This window comes from Balaenoptera borealis (assembly GCF_965194805.1).
Source record: "Balaenoptera borealis genome assembly, chromosome: 14".
Taxonomy (NCBI): Eukaryota; Metazoa; Chordata; class Mammalia; order Artiodactyla; family Balaenopteridae; genus Balaenoptera; species Balaenoptera borealis.
In genome coordinates, this window is record NC_138875.1 from 42,359,498 (window position 1) to 42,378,413 (window position 18,916).

Genomic DNA, 18,916 nt, shown 5'->3' on the forward strand with positions numbered 1-18,916 from the left:
AGGGGATGGAAAAAGATATTCCATGCAAATGGAAATCAAAAGAAAGCTGGAGTAGCAATTCTCATATCAAACAAAATAGATTTTAAAACAAAGACTATTACAGGAGACAAAGAAGGACACTACCTAATGATCAAGAAATAGATGAATCCAAGAAGAAGACATAACAGTTGTAAACATAGGAGCACCTCAATACATAAGGCAAATACTAACAGCCATAAAAGGGGAAATCGACAGTAACACAATCATAGTAGGGGACTTGAACACCCCACTTTCACCAATGGACAGATCATCCAAAATGAAAATAAATAAGGAAACACAAGCTTTAAATGATACATTAAACAAGATGGACTTAACTGATATTTATAGGACATTCCATCCAAAAACAACAGAATACACTTTCTTCTCAAGTGCTCATGGAACATTCTCCAGGATAGATCATATCTTGGGTCACAAATAAAGCCTTGGAAAATTAAAAAAAAAATCATATCAAGTATCTTTTCTGACCACAACGCTATGAGACTAGATATCAATTACAGGAAAAAATCTGTAAGAAATACAAACACATGGAGGCTAAACAACACACTACTTAATAACCAAGAGATCACTGAAGAAGTCAAAGAGGAAATCAAAAAATACTACCTAGAAACAAATGACAATGAAACCACAACGACTGAAAACCTATGGGATGCAGTAAAAGCAGTTCTAAGAGGGAAGTTTATAGCTATACAAGCCTACCTTAAGAAACAAGAAACATCTCAAATAAACAACCTAACCTTACACCTAAAGCAATTAGAGAAAGAAGAACAAAAAAACCCAAAATTAGCAGAAGGAAAGAAATCATAAAGATCAGATCAGAAATAAATGAAAAAGAAATGAAGGAAATGATAGCAAAGATCAATAAAACTAAAAGCTGGTTCTTTGAGAAGATAAACAAAATTGATAAACCATTAGCCAGACCCATCAAGAAAAAAAGGGAGAAGACTCAAATCAATAGAATTAGAAATGAAAAGAAGTAACAACTGACACTGCAGAAATACAAAGGATCATGAGAGATTACTACAAGCAACTCTATGCCAATAAAATGGACAACGTGGAAGAAATGGACAAATTCTTAGAAATGCACAACCATCTGAAACTGAACCAGTAAGAAATAGAAAATATGAATAGATCAATCACAAGCACTGAAACTGAAACTGTGATTAAAAATCTTCCAACAAAAAAAAGCCCAGGACCACATTGCTTCACAGGTGAATTCTATCAAACATTTAGAGACGAGCTAACACCTATCCTTCTCAAACTCTTCCAAAATATAGCAGAGGGAGGAACACTCCCAAACTCATTCTACGAGGCCACCATAACTCTGATACCAAAACCAGACAAAGATGTCACAAAGAAAGAAAACTACAGGCCAATATCACTGATGAACATAGATGCAAAAATTCTCAACAAAATACTAGCAAACAGAATCCAACAGCACATTAAAAGGATCATACATTATGATCAAGTGGGGTTTAGCCCAGGAATGCAAGGATTCTTCACTATACTCAAATCAATCAACGTGATACACCACATTAACAAACTGAAGGAGAAAAACCATATGATCATCTCAATAGATGCAGAGAAAGATTTCAACAAAATTCAACACCCATATATAATAAAAACCCTCCAGAAAGTAGGTATAGAGGGAAATTTTCCTCAACATAATAAAGGCCATATATCACAAACCCGCAGCCAACATCATCCTCAATGGTGAAAAACTGAAACCATTTCCACTAAGATCAGGAACAAGACAAGGCTGTCCACTCTCACCACTATTATTCAACATAGTTTTGGAAGTTTTAGCCACAGCAGTCAGAGAAGAAAAAGAAATAAAGGGAATCCAAATTGGAAAAGAAGAAGTACAGCTGTCACTGTTTGCAGATGACATGATACTATATACAGAGAATCCTAAAGATGCTACCAGAAAACTACTAGAGCTAATCAATGAATTTGTTAAAGTAGCAGGATACAAAATTAATGCACAGAAATCTCTTACATTCCTATACACTAATGATGAAAAATCTGAAAGTGAAATTAAGAAAACACTCCCATTTACCATTGCAACAAAAAGAATAAAATATCTAGGAATAAACCTACCTAAGGAGACAAAAGACCTATATGCAGAAAATTATAAGACACTGCTGAAAGAAATTAAAGATGATACAAATAGATGGAGAGATATACCATGTTCTTGGATTGGAAGAATCAACATTGTGAAAATGAGTCTACTACCCAAAGCAATCTACAGATTCAATGCAATCCCTATCAAACTACCACTGGCATTTATCAGAAAACTAGAACAAAAAATTTCACAATTTGTATAGAAACACAAAAGATCCCGAATAGCCAAAGCAATCTTGAGAAAGAAAAACGGAGCTGGAGGAATCAGGCTCCCTGACTTCAGACTATACTACAAAGCTACAGTAATCAAGAGAGTATGGTACTGGCACAAAAAGAGAAATATAGATCAATGGAACAGGATAGAAAGCCCAGAGATAAACCCATGCACATATGGTCACCTTCTGTTTGATACAGGAGGCAAGAATATACAGTGGAGAAAAGACAGCCTTTTCAATAAGTGGTGCTGGGAAAACTGGACAGCTACATGTAAAAGAATGAAATTAGAACACTCCCTCACACCATCCACAAAAATAAACTCAAAATGATTAAAGACCTAAATGTAAGGCCAGACACCATCAAACTCTTAGAGGAAAACATAGGCAGAACACTCTATGATATAAATCACAGCAAAATCCTTTTTGACCCACCTCCTAGAGAAATGGAAAGAAATGGGACCTAATGAAACTTAAAAGCTTTTGCACAGCAAAGGAAACCATAAACAAGACGAAAAGACAACCCTCAGAATGGGAGAAAATATTTGCAAATGAAGCAACTGACAAAGGATTAATCTCCAAAACATACAAGCAACTCATGCAGCTCAGTATTAAAAAACAAACAACCCAAAAAAAAAAAAAAAAAAACCAAACAACCCAATCCAAAAATGGGCAGAAGACCTAAATAGACATTTCTCCTAAGAAGATATACAGATTTCCAACAAACACATGCAAGAATGCTCAACATCATTAATCATTAGAGAAATGCAAATCAAAAGTACAATGAGATATCATCTCACACCGGTCAGAATGGCCATCATCAAAAAATCTACAGACAGAAATTGCTGGAGAGGGTGTGGAGAAAAGGGAACCCTCTTGCACTGTTGGTGGGAATGTAAATTGATACAGCCACTATGGAGAACAGTATGGAGGTTCCTTAAAAAACTAAAAACAGAACTACCATACGACCCAGCAATCCCACTACTGGGCATATGACCTGAGAAAACCATAATTCAAAAAGAGTCATGTACCAAAATGTTCATTGCAGCTCTATTTACAATAGCCAGGACATGGAAGCAAACTAAGTGTGCATCGGCAGATGAATGGAAAAGAAGATTTGGCACATATATACAATGGGATATTACTCAGCCATAAAAAAGAACAAAACTGAGTTATTTGTAGTGAGGTGGATGGACCTAGAGATTGTCATACAGAGTGAAGTAAGTCAGAAAGAGAAAAACAATACCGTATGCTAACACATATATATGGAATCTAAAAAAAAAAAAAAAAAGAAAAAGGAAATGGTCAGAAGAACCTAGGGGCAAGACGCGAATAAAGATGCAGACCTACTAGATAATGGACTTGAGGATACGGGGAGGGGGAAGGGTAAGCTGGGACAAAGTGAGAGAGTGGCATGGACATATATACACTACCAAACGTAAAATAGATAGCTAGTGGGAAGCAGCTGCATATCACAGGGAGATCAGCTTGGTGCTTTGTGACCACCTAGAGGGCTGGGATAGGGAGGGTGGGAGGGAGGGAGATGCAAGAGGGAAGAGATATGGGGACACATGTATATGTATAGCTGATTCACTTTGTTATAAGCAGAAACTGACACACCATTGTAAAGCAATTATACTCAATAAAGATGTTAAAAAAAATATTGTTAGTGATTGGCCTACAGAGTTTGCATGTTTATTGCTTTTTAAAAGTAAACTTCCTAATTAAAGATTAACATACATGGGGAAAAGTGTACTAATAATAAGTATATAACGCGATGTATTTTCTCAAAGTGAACCACCCGTATAATTAGCACATAGTTCAGGAAACTGTATGTTACTACCATTTTAGAAACCCTCTTAGTGTCCTCCACCAGTTACTACAATCAAAGTAAACAGTTTGTCTGTTTTTGAATAAAATCTTTGGGAATTTATTTTTGTTCTTGTTACTTATGCTGGCTTTTATAGATGATAGTTGGTTTTCTTATTTTTGGACATTTCAAGTTGTATGCTCATATTTGGTTGTTCTTAATCTAAGACAAACCTGATTACTCAAATGGTGGATGTTTTCCTCTACAGAGAATGTGTATTTACTTTTACTATGAGCCAGGTGGCAAGGCCAACTTTGTAACTATTTTACTACACTTCGAGTGTCTCCGGCTTCATATAGGATTTTCAGGAACAGCTCTAGTACTATGTTGCTGATCTAATGTTCAGTCTTTTTTTTTTTTTTTTAATTTTTGGCTGTGTTGGGTCTTCGTTTCTGTGCGAGGGCTTTCTCCAGTTGCGGCAAGCGGGGGCCACTCTTCATCGCGGTGCGCGGGCCTCTCACTATCGCGGCCTCTCTTGTTGCGGAGCACAGGCTCCAGACGCACAGGCTCAGTAGTTGTGGCTCACAGGCCTAGTTGCTCCGCGGCATGTGGGATCTTCCCAGACCAGGGCTCGAACCCGTGTCCTCTGCATTGGCAGGCAGATTCTCAACCACTGCGCCACCAGGGAAGCCCTAGTATTCAGTCTTTCTACCATAATGTTGATATTAACGTTGCTCATAAGATCATCTAGCCTCTTGGGTGTGTTGACTGCTCACTGATCAGTTTTCAATGGACTTTTTTGTGGGAGGGGAGAGCGAGGTACTTTCCTCACATCCTGTGAGCCCAGTCATGCAATCACAACTACTTATTATGCATCCTTGAGTTGTTTTCTTGAAAAAGGGCTCCTAGTGTCTCTAGTCAGCCACAGCACGGGAATCGGAAATCCACATTAATTTCATTCTTAAAATGTATAAATCAATACTATGCCTTTACCTTAATGGGTATTAATAAAAAAGTGAGCCAATATCATCACTGTATGTTTCTTAATTAACTGATTGATACTTAAAAGTTACAGTTTTTTGCTATTTTAGAAAGTACCGGTCATATTAATATTTGGAAACAGTTAAAAAATGTGTAAGGCATGAAATCATTTTACTTGGGATTAGTAAATTTAATACTCCAACAAAATGATATGCTCAGATGATTTTATTTGAGTCAAAGAAATCTTGAGATTTCAGGAGTATTGCTGTTTCAAAATTCAGGTATAATTGTTTTTCTACAAGAAGACATGTATGCATAAATATGCTCAGAAACATAAGCTGTCTTTGTAAACCATTCTCTACCACTGACCCTCAAGGAGCTGTTTCATCTTCCCCTTGTATGTTGGGGCTTATTTCAATCATCACACCCAATTACAAATTAATGGCTAAAATGACTCTTAAAGGTTTGATTGGCTCACAGCTTCATTGTACCTAGTGAGGTTGTTCTTAATAAATTATGTTTTATGATATGTTAGGCAATTTGTATCTCATGCACACATGTGTAAAACTCTGCCTTGAAGATTAGGTCAATCTAAAATTTGCAATTCATTAAGATAAATGGAAGTGTCTCACCCCCATAGTGGTGTTCTGCTTTTCCAAGCTATCAAGATGACCAAAGCAGACAGTTCAAAATTGAATTGCCTAAGACGCATTTTTGCATATAAATGAACACTTCATGTTTTAAAAGTTAACTCTCATTTTCAAAACTCAATACAAACTAGAAAAAGAACTTAAATTTTTGGAGCTTCTAAATGGTTACTCTGCTTTTTGATCAAAAAGTTTAATTAAAGAGTTTTCTAAAGACGGGAGATGTTCATTTTAGAAGAAAAGAGACAAGAGAAATCTAAAACTTATTTTCTGCCTTGCTTTTCAATGCCTGTTAGAATAGTCCCAGGAAAACTAGGGGTAGTTTTCCCTTCAACTTCTTTCCCCCCCCGCAAAGGACAGTATTTTTGCATTGTTACAGCTATTTTGCAGATTCTGATATTAGAACTCAGATGTCTTCCACGTGAAAACTCTTTCTAGAGTCTGTGGTTTTAGCCAAGAAATATGTGTCCGTTATTGTCACTTTTAGCCTGCAAGTTAAACAAATGTCCTACAATTATTAATAATATATTGTAAATAAGATATGAGGGTTAGGTGATGGTGGTAAGATATTAATTGGTTCATTCAATAGAAATAGGAGTGAAAACTGGAAACGCGGAGAAGTATAATGGGAGTTGGGCAGAGGTGTGTTGTTCCCTCTTCCCTGAAGAGTTGTTACTTTCCATGACAAAATAACTGTTCTAAAAATAATGGAGAAATTCTATAATCATGCTGTCCACTGAGTTGAAGATGATATGCAGATTACTGTTTTAAGCCATATATTTTGGAAGAAAAGATAAGCCATATGGCTACTGGAAATAAAGCAATATTTGGGGCCAGAAAAAAAATGTATTTTCTTCTCTGTTACAAGGGACATGAACACCAGACTTAGCGTTGGACTTCATCATAGTTCTGACAGCTAGATGAAAATGTCAGGTGGATAAATGTTGAATGAATCCATATGTGGCTGTTAAAATGCAGGGATTGGCTGTGCCACGGACTTGTTTATACAAAGATGTTAAAGGTAGGAACTAAAGAGAAATTCAGCAAATCCACTAGACTTGTCAAATCTAGTTTGTTCTTAGTTTGCACACAAGTATATATGGAAATTAACTGCTGACCAATGTATCATATTTAATGGTGATCTCACCAAACAAACATAAATGTCAATCAACTTGGGGCCAAGCAAAAAACATTAAATTTCTAATCTTTTTTCTTTTGGTTAGAAAATGGAATAAAGATACTGATACTATAGCTTACGAATTAAAAAATAAAACAACACTTTTTTGGTGTGTCTTAGTAATGACAGCCCTAAAGATCAGAGCAATATTTAAACTTTCTAAAAATCATTTTTTTTCTTAACCAAAAGATAGCTATAGCATACTAAAGATAGCTCTTTTCAAAATTATTTGGAAGAAGAGTCATCAGAATGGAAGTCAACTAATAAAATCAGACTTGTGACACATTTTATGTAGTCTCAAATTTCCCTATTGGCACAATATGTACCTTTCTGCTTTAACTTTGTTTATTCTGTTTCATTTTGAAAAGTTGCCATGCTGTACGGTAATCAAGTGGCTGACTGAGTTGGCCATTTGCTTCCTTTACAAATTCCTTTTCCATGGAGGAGTTATTTATAGACGGTTAAACATCTGGATGCATAATGATGTTTAGAACTTCCAGGTTTCAAAGTAGCAAGGACCATCTATCACATTCTCTGGTCTGGCTAAAGGGCTCGAATTCTCTTACTGACTTAACTCTGTAGACAAAGGATTTATTTGATCCCTTCAATGACAGATTTGCTCATAGGCCATCTTCAAAGCGTAGATTCCTATTTTAGCATGCCTCCGTGTCCTGATCTAATGTAGAACAGGTCTAACCAAAGTTTTCAATCTTTAAAAATTTTCTTTCTTTATTTATTTTGAAGTCAAATTTTATTTATTTTTATTTTTTGACTATTTTTTAAAATTTAATTCAATTTAATTTTTATTGAATGAAAGATACTTTAAATTCTATAGTGCTTTACAATTTTCAAAAGTTTCACACACATGATTTCATATAATCCTATAATAACCCTTCCCCCACCCCATATTGCCCCTCCCCGTTCCCTCTCCCCACTGGTGCCCACCAGTTTGTTCTCTATATGTGTGAATCTGCTTCATTTTTGTTTTATTCATTAGTTTGTTTTATTTTTTAGATTTCACATATAAGTGATATCATACAGTATTTGTCTTTCCTTTTTAAAATTTAAATGATTGGGAATCCCCTGGCCGTCCAGTGGTTAGGACTCTGCACTTCCACTGCAGGGGGCCTGGGTTTGATCCCTGGTTGGGAACTAAGATCCTGCAAGCCATACAGTGAGGCCAAAAAATAAAACATAAATTAAAAAAAAAAAAAAACTTTAGATGATTTTAGGGCCATGTAAATTTTGGAACTCACTAACAGTTTAGGTCCAGCCAAGGATTGATTCAAATTGCTTTGCTATTTTTCTCAGGCTTTCCCATCATCAGAGTTACACCAATGGGAAGCTAACTTTTGCTGTTCAGTCAGTACATGACATTCCATTTTAGCCCTAGGGTAGCAGTTTATACAAAATCAGTATCAAAAGATAGAGTCTTTCCCTTTAGGGGGATGGAGGAATGTGGGTAGAGGTGATGTCTTTCATTCCCATGGCTTTAAATTTCCTGTATTTATATCTCCAGCCCAGACTTTTCTCTGTCGTTCAAGCTTCTATATTCAAATTCCTACATGAACAACTCTTTCCATATTTCAAATTTAACTTTTCTGAAATTAAATTTTTCTTCCTGCCTCTCCACCCCAACCTACTTCTGCTTCTACCTCAGCCTCCAACTCCCAATCTGTTCCTCTCTCAAACCCCCCCTCTCTAAGTCAGTGTCCTCACTAGCCATACTACTAAAGCCAGAAGCCATCTGGTCATCCTTGACTCAATCTTTTCTCTCACCTGCCACATGCAATCCATCAGCAAGCCTTCTGCTATCTTTAAAACGTATCTTCAATCCTTCACTTCTCTCCCTGTACCTCGACCATTACCTTTCTAATCCATTAGTATAATATTTCACCTAAACTACTACAACTACAGCAAATTTCCTAATTGGCCATGCTTGCCTCCTCCTAATCCTTTCTTTTCAAAGTGGCCAGTGAAACTTCTAAAAATGCATCTCATATCACATACTTCTCCTGCTTTAACTACTTGATTGATTTTCCACTGGACCAATAATACAATGCAAATTCCTTATCATGGTGACCAGTGCCCTATAGGATATGGCAGCAAAAGACAACTCAGACCTCATAGCCTACCTCTCCCTTTGAAGCTCAATAAGCTCCAGTTACACTGCTCTTCTTTCTAGTCCTCAAACATGCCAAGAAGTCTTGCCTTTGTGCTGTGCCTGTAGCTCCCCTCTCTGGCTTTTTGACTGGTTGACTTCTTTGCATCCATCAAGTCTCACGATAAGTGTTACCTACCCAGATATATCTTCCCTGAGTCACCAAGTCCCTCTAACTCTGCCACTGTTTTCTATTATAGCACCATTTTTTTCCCCTCCCGGCACTTACCTCAAGGGCTAATTATTTATTTCTTTGCTTGTTATGTTTTCCTTAAAAAATTTAAGTTCCATTAGATGATGGCCATATATATACATCAGTCTTGTTGACTACTTTAACTCTAGGGCCTATCAGAGAAATTGGTGCTCAGTAAATATTTGTTGAATGAAAGTATAATTATATGGATGGATGAATGAAGGCTTGTTTATTCTTTGAATCTTTATTTTATGATTACGGATTATATGTTGTTTGCACTGTAACATTTTGCTGATGAATATGTAGTGTTGCATGACTATTTGTGATGGATATTAAAATGCAAGATTTTCCAGATTTTTTTAAATGTCGTATGCAAGCTGACCATAAGTTGGAAGAAATTTTACTTTCATAATAAAATCATGTTGATTGTGTTTCAAAATTTGGATTATCCTTCATTAAAATATAATATATATTTTAATATATATTACAATTCTGATATAATAATTTCTGACTTCCTCTCCCTATAAATGGCATGCAGAACCCTGCGCCAGGGCTTAGTGATTGGTGTTCAGATATAGGGGTGAAGAGTCACTTTTTTGGAGAGAGATGCTCTGTAGAGAATCAATTCTGAAGAAAGTGTCTTGGGGGAAATGCCAATTCAATTCCAGGCAGCCTGTTCAATGAATAAGTTAGCTGAAGGAAAGGCTCAGTATGACCCTCTAGGTGGAGCTGGGAAGAACTTCTAGAGAAGTTAAAAGTAAAGGAGAGAAATGAATCCAGAGTGAGTTGCTGAAGCAGATTTTAGATATTTCAAGTGCTTATGCTTTTATGTCGATAAGATATGGTAAAAGATGTTGACCCAGCCCACCAATTAATAATGAGTACAAGTACAGGACAGAGCACACTGGAGACCAGAGAATCCACAGGGCTCTGAGAAACTTGGCTCTCAAAGTCCTAGAACTCTCTTTTCCTTTAGTCCAATGTGAATCCTCTTTCAATAGTTAAAATTTACCTCTTCCTTCTGAAAAGAATGTGTCTTACATGATCTCTTTCAATTTTGTAGTTTTTTTTTTTTTTTTTGCTTACATACAAAGTCTAGTTAATATGACTAGGGGTTGATGACATAGTTGTTTGTATTCTGTGAATCATTTATGTCTCAAGGGTTCTAAATTCCATACACTGGCGTGTCAAGTATAATCATAAATAGAATGAACACGTGTATGTGGTCAGGCCCTATGATTCCCTTAAGTGGGGCCCAACTTCATCCAAACAACACCCAGCAAAAGGCAACAGGAATGGCCAAGAATTATGCCTGCCTGCTTCTTCCTTCCTTCCCTTCCTCGTTTTTCCTTCCTTTAGTAATTAACTAACTCAGTATATATTTATTAAGTACTTACTGTGTGCATTGTTCATTGTGCTGGAGTTACTTGGGAAACAAGAAAGTGCAAACTCTCAAGAGTCTTCCAAGCAAGATTCTATTTGAATAACGAAACATACTTACATGAAAATATAAATATAGTACGAGGAGCAGTGCAGTTCTTGTGATCTAAAACCATGTTTTCCAAACTATAGTTGCCAGTCATCCTTTGCTGGATCATAAAATAAATTTATTGAGTTAGGACAATACTTTACCAAATAAAATAAATAAATAGGAGGAAAATGGCAAATAGTGTGTATTGCATGTAATAAAAATACTTATTTCATAAAATTTTTGGAGGACAGATGTATGTATGCACTCTATGCCAAAGTAAAATATGAGTAAAATATGTCTTACTAAATATGTCTTACTAAAATATGTCTTACTATGAGACAAGGTTAAAAAAATGTTTGAAAGACACTATCCAGAGGAGTTTAGAGAGGCAGATCACTTTAACTTGAGTAAGTCAAGGAAGGAAGTCTTTCTGGTTCTGAAGGTACTTGAATGAGGCTTAGAGGAGGTGGGGTGACTTTTCAAATGAAAGAGCTACCAAAACGAATTCTAAAATTGAGAATTCAGCTATAACCGTAAGAGAAAGTAAACTCTATAGAACCAGCTTAATCTTGAATGAATGACCACCCTGTGACCAACTATACTTCCAGAATCTCCTAGGAAACCTATGACCAATATACCAGAAAATCTGGATCTCTTGACTTGAAATCATCCTCCGTCTCTGATATCACCAGGGAAACTTTTAAGAGAGTTGTTCCTGTGAGGTACACCACATTTAGAAGGGCGATGGAAAATACTATTCTGTCCAATTGCTTGTTCCAAATATTTTTTTAAGACATTGAAATTTTTTTTTGAATGTGAAAAGCCTAAAGATAAATACCCAATTCAATAAACTGAAAGTGATCCTCCCCTTATGTGTGATCCACTTATGACTTCTATTGGCCGGTGGATTCTCTGAGCTCTACCGGTCTAATATTTATTGGGCAAAAAAAAATTCAAGGACTCAGGACAACTGATTTATTTTAGCATTTTCTTTTTGATACAAAAGAAGGGAATAAAAAGAATAAAAGCAGTGAAGGTAGCCTCTAGAGGAGGAGCTTTCGTTGCAGCAATCTTGCAAGTTAATGAGAATTCACCCGGGACTCTAGAGCCCCCCAGAGAGGGGAGAGAGGAGGAGATGGGGAGGGGGGTGGATAAAAACTCTTCCTTTGCAGCTGGCCCTCTCCCTCATTTGTTGCTCCAATAAGCAGTAATTAGGTCCTGAGCTAATGGTGTCAGCTGATCTGCTGTTTTTAGGCTAGACCCAGAGGAATCTCCATGGAAACCCTGCTGGAGTCGTCCCCCCACCTGGATGCTGAGTGCTCCTTTCCGCCACCTGGCTGCCGCCGGGCCCGCTGCTACCTCCTCCTGCCTCTAACCTGCAGCCTGCAGCATGCGCACTGCCCCCGGGATCCCTAAATGGGACAATTCTGTCCGTGACGTCAGCGCCCAGCCGTCTCCACAGAAACTTTTGTCCCATTGGCCAATCAGAGAGCTTGGAAAGGGCCGGGGAAGGGGGGGCGGGAGGAGAGGGGAGTGGGAGGGGTGGGGGTGAGGGGAGAGGCGAGAGGTTTAGTGTGTGGAGCTGCTCGCGCTCCGCCTGGGCTGTCAGTCCCGGCTCCAGCCGCCGCGAGACCTTCCCGGAGACGCGCGCACACACGGCGCACCCCCTGCACACCGCACGCCCTCGCTCCCTGGCTCACACACACACACGCACACACTCAGCCTGGCCGAGCAGGAGCCACTGACCATTTTGCAAGTGCCGGGACCAGCTGCGGCGCACTGGGTACAAACACTCCGCGTTCCCAGTCGGGGCTTTCGTCTTGGAGACCACGACGAGGGGCGAAGGTGGGCTAGGAGGCGGACCCGGCGCTGAGCACCGGTCGGGCCGCCTTGCTGGCAGAGCCGCCTCCCGGGACGGGCGCGGGCCTCCGCAGAGAGTAGAATAAAGAGGAGCGGCCGCAATCGCAGTGCGAGGAGGATGGGAACTCCCCTATTCCAAGCTCTGTAACGGATGGAAATCCTGAATGGAGGAACCGCTGATTTCATTTGCTTGAGAAATCGTCCGGAGGAACTCATATTTGGCTACTCTGAGCGGTGGAGGGGGTGTCCATGACGTGGCAGGGGGAAAATAGACATCCGAAACCTCCCGTGTGAACTGCAAACTGTAACCAAGCAATGGGAAAATGATACCTCGCTATATTCTAATTTCATGCAAAGGGTTTTAAGCATCTGTATCATAAACTTACTTCTATGCCTTGTACCCAGTTCGCCAGAGACCAGAGGAGTCCTGTCTGGGGACCCCATCATTATCCGGGAGACCCGCCGCCAGCGGCCTGCCTTCGTTTACCCACATCCCCCTGGAACGGATATCTGTTTGGGGTACCAAAGGCTATCCTATAGAACTATGGCCAAATCTTCGTGAATGCTTTGCTAATTCTGGGACTTAACTCCTGGAACCTACCTCTGGGACTGGAATTTAGCCTAAATGCATCTGAAGAAATGACATTTTATGCCGCTTTAAAAATACCTTAAAAAATTTCCTGTGTAGCAGGATTTGATAGGTTTAACAACATGACAGGTAAGAACTTTCTCTCTTTCTAGTCCCTGAACGCCCCACGCAGGGAAGGCCGAAGCGGAACAGGACCCTGGAGGAAGAAGAGCCCGGGGACCCGGCTGCCCTTCGGGCTCTCAGGCGCTCGGCCGGGCAGCTGCTTTTGAGAGAGGCGCAGCCCTCGCTCCTGGACCGTGGGGCCGGAGGCTGGGGAAGCTTCTGGGGCGCGCGCGGGGAGGCGGCGCTGCGCTCCACCTGCCTGCCCCGGACACAGCCCCGGGCGAGGCGTCGAGGGACCACCCCAAGTCAATAGTGGGTTTTTAATAAACCAAGGAATGGGATTTTAATTATTCAGAACCCAGCTCCTCCGGGCCAGATGCTGTTAGGATGGTCCTACTCCCACAGTATTAAAGAGACCCATTACTAAGAGGACGAGAAAAGCGTCCAAGACATCCGTCGCAATTACGAACGAACCAGAGACTTGGTAGCACAGGGCATTGATCGCTGGTGCCCAACCGACCCTCCTCCCCTCTCCCCATTCCTCTCCTCCGCCCCCCCCAACCCGAGGCAGGCTCTGGCGGCGGCCGGGACCTCGCGTCCCTACATCGTGGCGGGAGCTGCATTTTTCATGAGCCCGGGGTGAACAGGTGCGAAGTGCGCTGGGAGCATCCGGCCGGCGGCCGGGAGCAGGGAACATGGAGAGTGAGCGCGACATGTACCGCCAGTTCCAGGACTGGTGCCTCAGGACTTACGGGGACTCAGGCAAGACCAAGACGGTGACCCGTAAAAAATACGAGCGGATCGTCCAGCTCCTCAACGGCTGCGAGTCGAGCTCCACGGACAACGCCAAATTTAAATTCTGGGTCAAATCGAAGGGTTTCCAGCTGGGTCAGCCGGACGAGGTCCGCGGGGGCGGCGGCGGCGCAAAGCAAGTGCTCTACGTGCCGGTCAAGACCACGGTGAGTGACTCGCCTTCCTCTGTTATTCGTCTGCCCGAGCAGCTCGGCGGTGGGGGGGGGGCGGGGGGGGGGAGAAAGGGGGAGCCGTGAGCCACCGTTGGCTCGTTTGCCCCCACCCTTCTCAACCCCCTCCCCAAGTCGTCCCCAGTCGTGTGAGCCAGGCGCGTTTCCCCCAATGTGGAGTCTTTGTGGTCCTTTATTTTAAAGCGGCAGCGCACCTTCAGAGCGCGCAGCCCTCCTGGCCTCCGGGCTCCCGGACACGCTGCTGGAGCTTCCATCCCCTGGTCGGGCGGCGTCCCGCGTCCTCGGGCTGGGCCATTGTCCCACGTCCTTCGCTGGGCGCCTGGCGCGTGTCCCGCCTTCGCCACTGCTCATAAAGGCCACGCTGGAACCCCAGACGCACGCTCTGATAATAGACGATTCTGATCGATAGTCTACAGTGTCTCCTTATTGGCACAAAGCCCAAACGTGGCGCTGGTCGTGGATGTGGGGTTTTCCCCCGGACACTATCAGGTTTTATTGTTAGACCGCCGCTATTGCGAGACACCGGGCTGTCCGATCGCCTTGATCACTCCCGGAGATCTTGCCACGACTATTGAGATTGTAGATAAGGTCCTGGAGATTCCTCCTCCTATTGCCCCCATTCCCTTCCTCGCTTCCCCCTTTCACAAATAAAGCCGCAGCTACATGATGAACAACAAAGCGAGATGGGTTTGGGCGCAGTCAAGTGGTGTACGTATTTGTTCCTTGTTCTGGGATGGCTCTAGTCTCATGGCCACAAAGCTCTAAGCCCAGGCGCTGGCATTGAGAGCTCAGTATACCTCAGCCTACTAGGCAGAAGCCTGTGAGGTTGGGGAGCGGCGGCAGCGTCAATTTCCTTTTTAAGGAGATGGGAACTGTGGGCTGCAAGTAGGATTGCAGATCAGATCCGTAAGACCTCTTTCTTCATCATGCTAGGTGGGTACTCGTCTGGAGTAGGGGTGGGGGAGGGTATCTGGCATCCTGTGCATTTTTGCCTCGCTTTCGGGTTTCTTGAGCATTTGCTCCTTTTCCTCCCTTCCTTACTGGCCACTGTTTCTCGTGCAGTATTCCTGGAGGATGCTAGAAACGAGATGCCTTGAAAGCTATTCTTCTCTATCAAACGGAGGTATATTCAATTGGAAATATGTGCATGAAAGGTTTTTCAAAGGATTATTTGGAGGACTCTTTTACGTTTGGAGAGCAGTTTATGGTTTCTTGAGATTAATTAGGGGTAGTTGTTTGAAGGGAGTATATTTCTTTTGAAATTTATATGGAAAATGGGACATGGAAATAAAGGTGAAATGGAAACACACATAAAAGTTCTGCTGTTTTTTAAAAAAATGTGCCATTGTTGGAAGGTTTCTAGAAGGTCGATCTATAAATGCAGCCTTCTCTTTTAACATGTGGCATTGCTAAAGACAATGGTGAGATTGCTTTACTAAGTAATGAGCATGGATGAACTGAGGTTTATTTACATCTGGATGAGCCAGAAGTCTGTCACATAGAATGAAGTGCTTTGATTCATTTTTATTGGGAGTAACATGAAGAACCTGATTTTAAAAAAATAACTTACTGTTAGACAAAGTAAATTAGAATTCACAGCATGTGAATATATTTTCCTTTGGGCAATAGGGGGCTAATTGATGAATAAAATAATCATTTAAGATATATTTACCTGAATATTATTTAATTATTCTATGTTTTTTCTTTTTAAATTGCTAGCTTGAGAGTTTGTTTTTCTTTTCTTTTCTTTTTTTTTATGTTACACTTAGGCACCTCTGTTTACGTGTCGGATAGCTTCACTTGTGTATTGCTCCAGTGAGTTTAGACTTGCATGGATTTGGTTACATCCACTGTATGTATAAACAGGTGTGCCTTTTTAAAACATTAATTCAAAATTCTAACATAAATTCTGTAATGGTTGTAGAGGCGCTAAGATAAACATGGATGCCAGTAATTCAAACCAGCATTCACATGCTCAGATAGCATATTTTCATTGAAAAATTAATGCAGAGTGTTAAAGAATTGCTGCTAAAACATCTAATATAGAGTAACAACTCCAGGGTTAATGATAAAGTAACACGTGTATCTCTTTTCAGTAAGGATTCCATATAGTTAGGGGAGAAAATGTAATCCTTTAGGTGATGTTCTTGGATAATGGTTTCCCGTGTAGTATTTAAGAGCTCTGATCTTCATTCAGACCCGTTTGGAAATGTTGCAGATGTTTTTAATTCATGAACTCTCCTATTGCTGTTTATGAAATTTTTATGCTGCTCCTGACATAGAATTATAGGCTCCTCCTTCTCTGAGAGACAGCCAATCAACATTTCAATGAGTTAAAAAATAAAGATCCCCTTTTATCATGTGTTTCCCCACATCTCAAAATATTTCTTCCTTAAAAATATGTTGATTGTTCTTTATGATAACAGGAGTGCAGTCACCAGAAAGACAAAGAATATCTTTTTCTTTTCATTCAAAGGCATATATCGGTTGAAAGAAAGTACTGTATTTGAATGGTATTTTCACATAGACTAAGAATCATGCTAGCTTTTTGAGGCTTGAAGGTTCACGGTTGGCTTTGCTGTCATTGAGAGAGATTTGCGCCTGGTGTTGCAGTAACCCACTGTTGCCGGTAATTAGACATCATTACTACTGCAAAAAGGGAAAGAGAGAAGGGGAGAGGACAGGCTGAGGCTAATTAACTCCTTGTGTTTAATGAAAGAAAGGGAGACTGATAGCAACTGGGAGGTCGGACTAGAAGAGAGCAGACACACCACACAGACTTAACTGAAACAGGACTATCTTTCAGTCTGAAAGAAGCTCGGTTCTACCTCTTGTTTTTCCAAAAGAACATATGTAGCTTTGCAAATACTTTCCCCCCCTGAAGACAAAACGTAACTGATGATAAAATCAAGCAAGTGACAACTGACTTAAAAATGTGGAATATTGGAGAAGATAAACATGCCCTTTAATATTTGTCCTGGCCATGCCTAAAACTGAGGGGACATATCTGTCACTGTTTAGATTACTGTGTGGCTGAGGAGATACTGTTTGGTCACCAAACAACAACATCCTGCAACTCAGCCATTTTAGGTCTGGAGTGGGAATGTGTGTGTGCACGTGTGCGCATACACACACACACATATGTAAGGTTTGTTGAGCATTGCATCTAAGTTCTTTTCCACGCTACCACTATTATTTTTATGTTCCTTCATTAAACATGTGAGAAATTTACAAGTATGAAATTATGAATAACTTAAAAACAGTTCTGAAAAAGATATAGCAAATGCCTGACATTGATTAGGAAAAAAATGTTTAATCAGTGACCGTTTAAAATTAGCATTACTATGGTTCCTCTATTTTATGTCTTTGATAGTTCTAGTTTAGTTTGTTTTTAGAAGCTTTGCATCCTCATTGACATTTTGTTTTCTGGCAACATTAGTTGAAACATCACATTTAAAATGTAAAGCACCAGAGCACATTCTACCACTTGATATTAGGAAAGGTAAACTTAGAAAAGAACCAGAAATTTCATTACAACTTTTCGCTAGTAATATTATTAACGTGTTAACGTGTATTTTTTAAAAAGTTGACTGCATTGTATAAAACATTAGGAAATTCAGTAAACTCACATTTCTTTTTTTTTTTTCAGTCTTAAGCAAACAAGGTAATGAATATCCAAACTGTAAAATCAAATAATGTGAACAATGCTTTTCTTGACCTGTATTTGTAGGAACAGACACTTTGGCTTAATTTTTTTTTTTTTTTACCATTCATGTGTATTTTTTCCCTTTATTTATTCCACTAGGAAACATAAATGAATCTTTCATCCAGAAAAGAAAATGCATTATCTCTAGTTATGTCATTTAAAACTGATGATTTATTCAGTTCTGCAATCTGTAGCCTCAGATTTCATATTTTCTTGCTGTGTATACTACTAATTGATTATTGTACAGTGATTAGAATGAATATTCATGGACTGGTTCATAACCAGTTACTGTTTTTTTAGTTCTCTGACTATGGTTTTTGGTTATTTTTTATACCACGTCAGAGTGAAGGAAATAGTACATAAGGAGTCTGTATACATTTCCGCTTGGCCTAACCCCATGCCTGAGGCACACATCATATGTATTGGGCCTTGATCTGGAATTTGCTATAGAAATTCTAGAAAACAAATCTGAGGGACATGCCAGTTATACATGATGATACTTTGTAACTCTGACACAGAGACAAATCATAATAGTAGTCAGTGAGATATGAGCAATTTTTTGCTTATCTCTTAATACTTCCATACTAGTGGGAATTGCTATTGATGACCAATGCATTTTTTTCTTCATTTAAGTATTTTGGGACACTCTCTACCGTAGGTCTTTTGCGGGGGGAGGGTTAAAGAGATCCCAAGTATGATTCTCAGCATTGTGGTTTATAAGCTGACTTTAGTGGTTCCTTGTGAGTTGTTGGGAGGGATCCATCATCCATGGCAAGTCCCTAGCACAGCGCCTCCTTAAGGCTCTCAGGGAATGTGGGTACCTTTACTAGAGGCCAGTTGGCCGTGAGGATTAAGGGGCAAAGG

At 40.1% G+C, this 18,916-nt stretch overlaps 1 protein-coding gene across 6 annotated transcripts in view; it reads left to right on the forward strand.

The window, feature by feature from the left end:
* The first annotated feature begins 13,935 nt into the window (after nt 1–13,935).
* The window catches only part of NOL4 (nucleolar protein 4), a 410,102-nt gene continuing 405,121 nt past the window's right edge, over nt 13,936–18,916 (forward strand). For 4 of the 6 annotated variants that reach the window (XM_082354304.1, XM_082354303.1, XM_082354305.1 and 1 more), the window contains exon 1: nt 13,936–14,322. In XM_082354304.1, coding sequence (XP_082210430.1) covers nt 14,059–14,322 — 264 coding nt within the window. In that variant the 5' untranslated portion in view covers nt 13,936–14,058. Of the gene's footprint in view, nt 14,323–14,468; nt 15,470–18,916 lie in introns of those variants that run through there. The other 2 variants (XM_082354306.1, XM_082354307.1) reach the window with 2 other exon arrangements.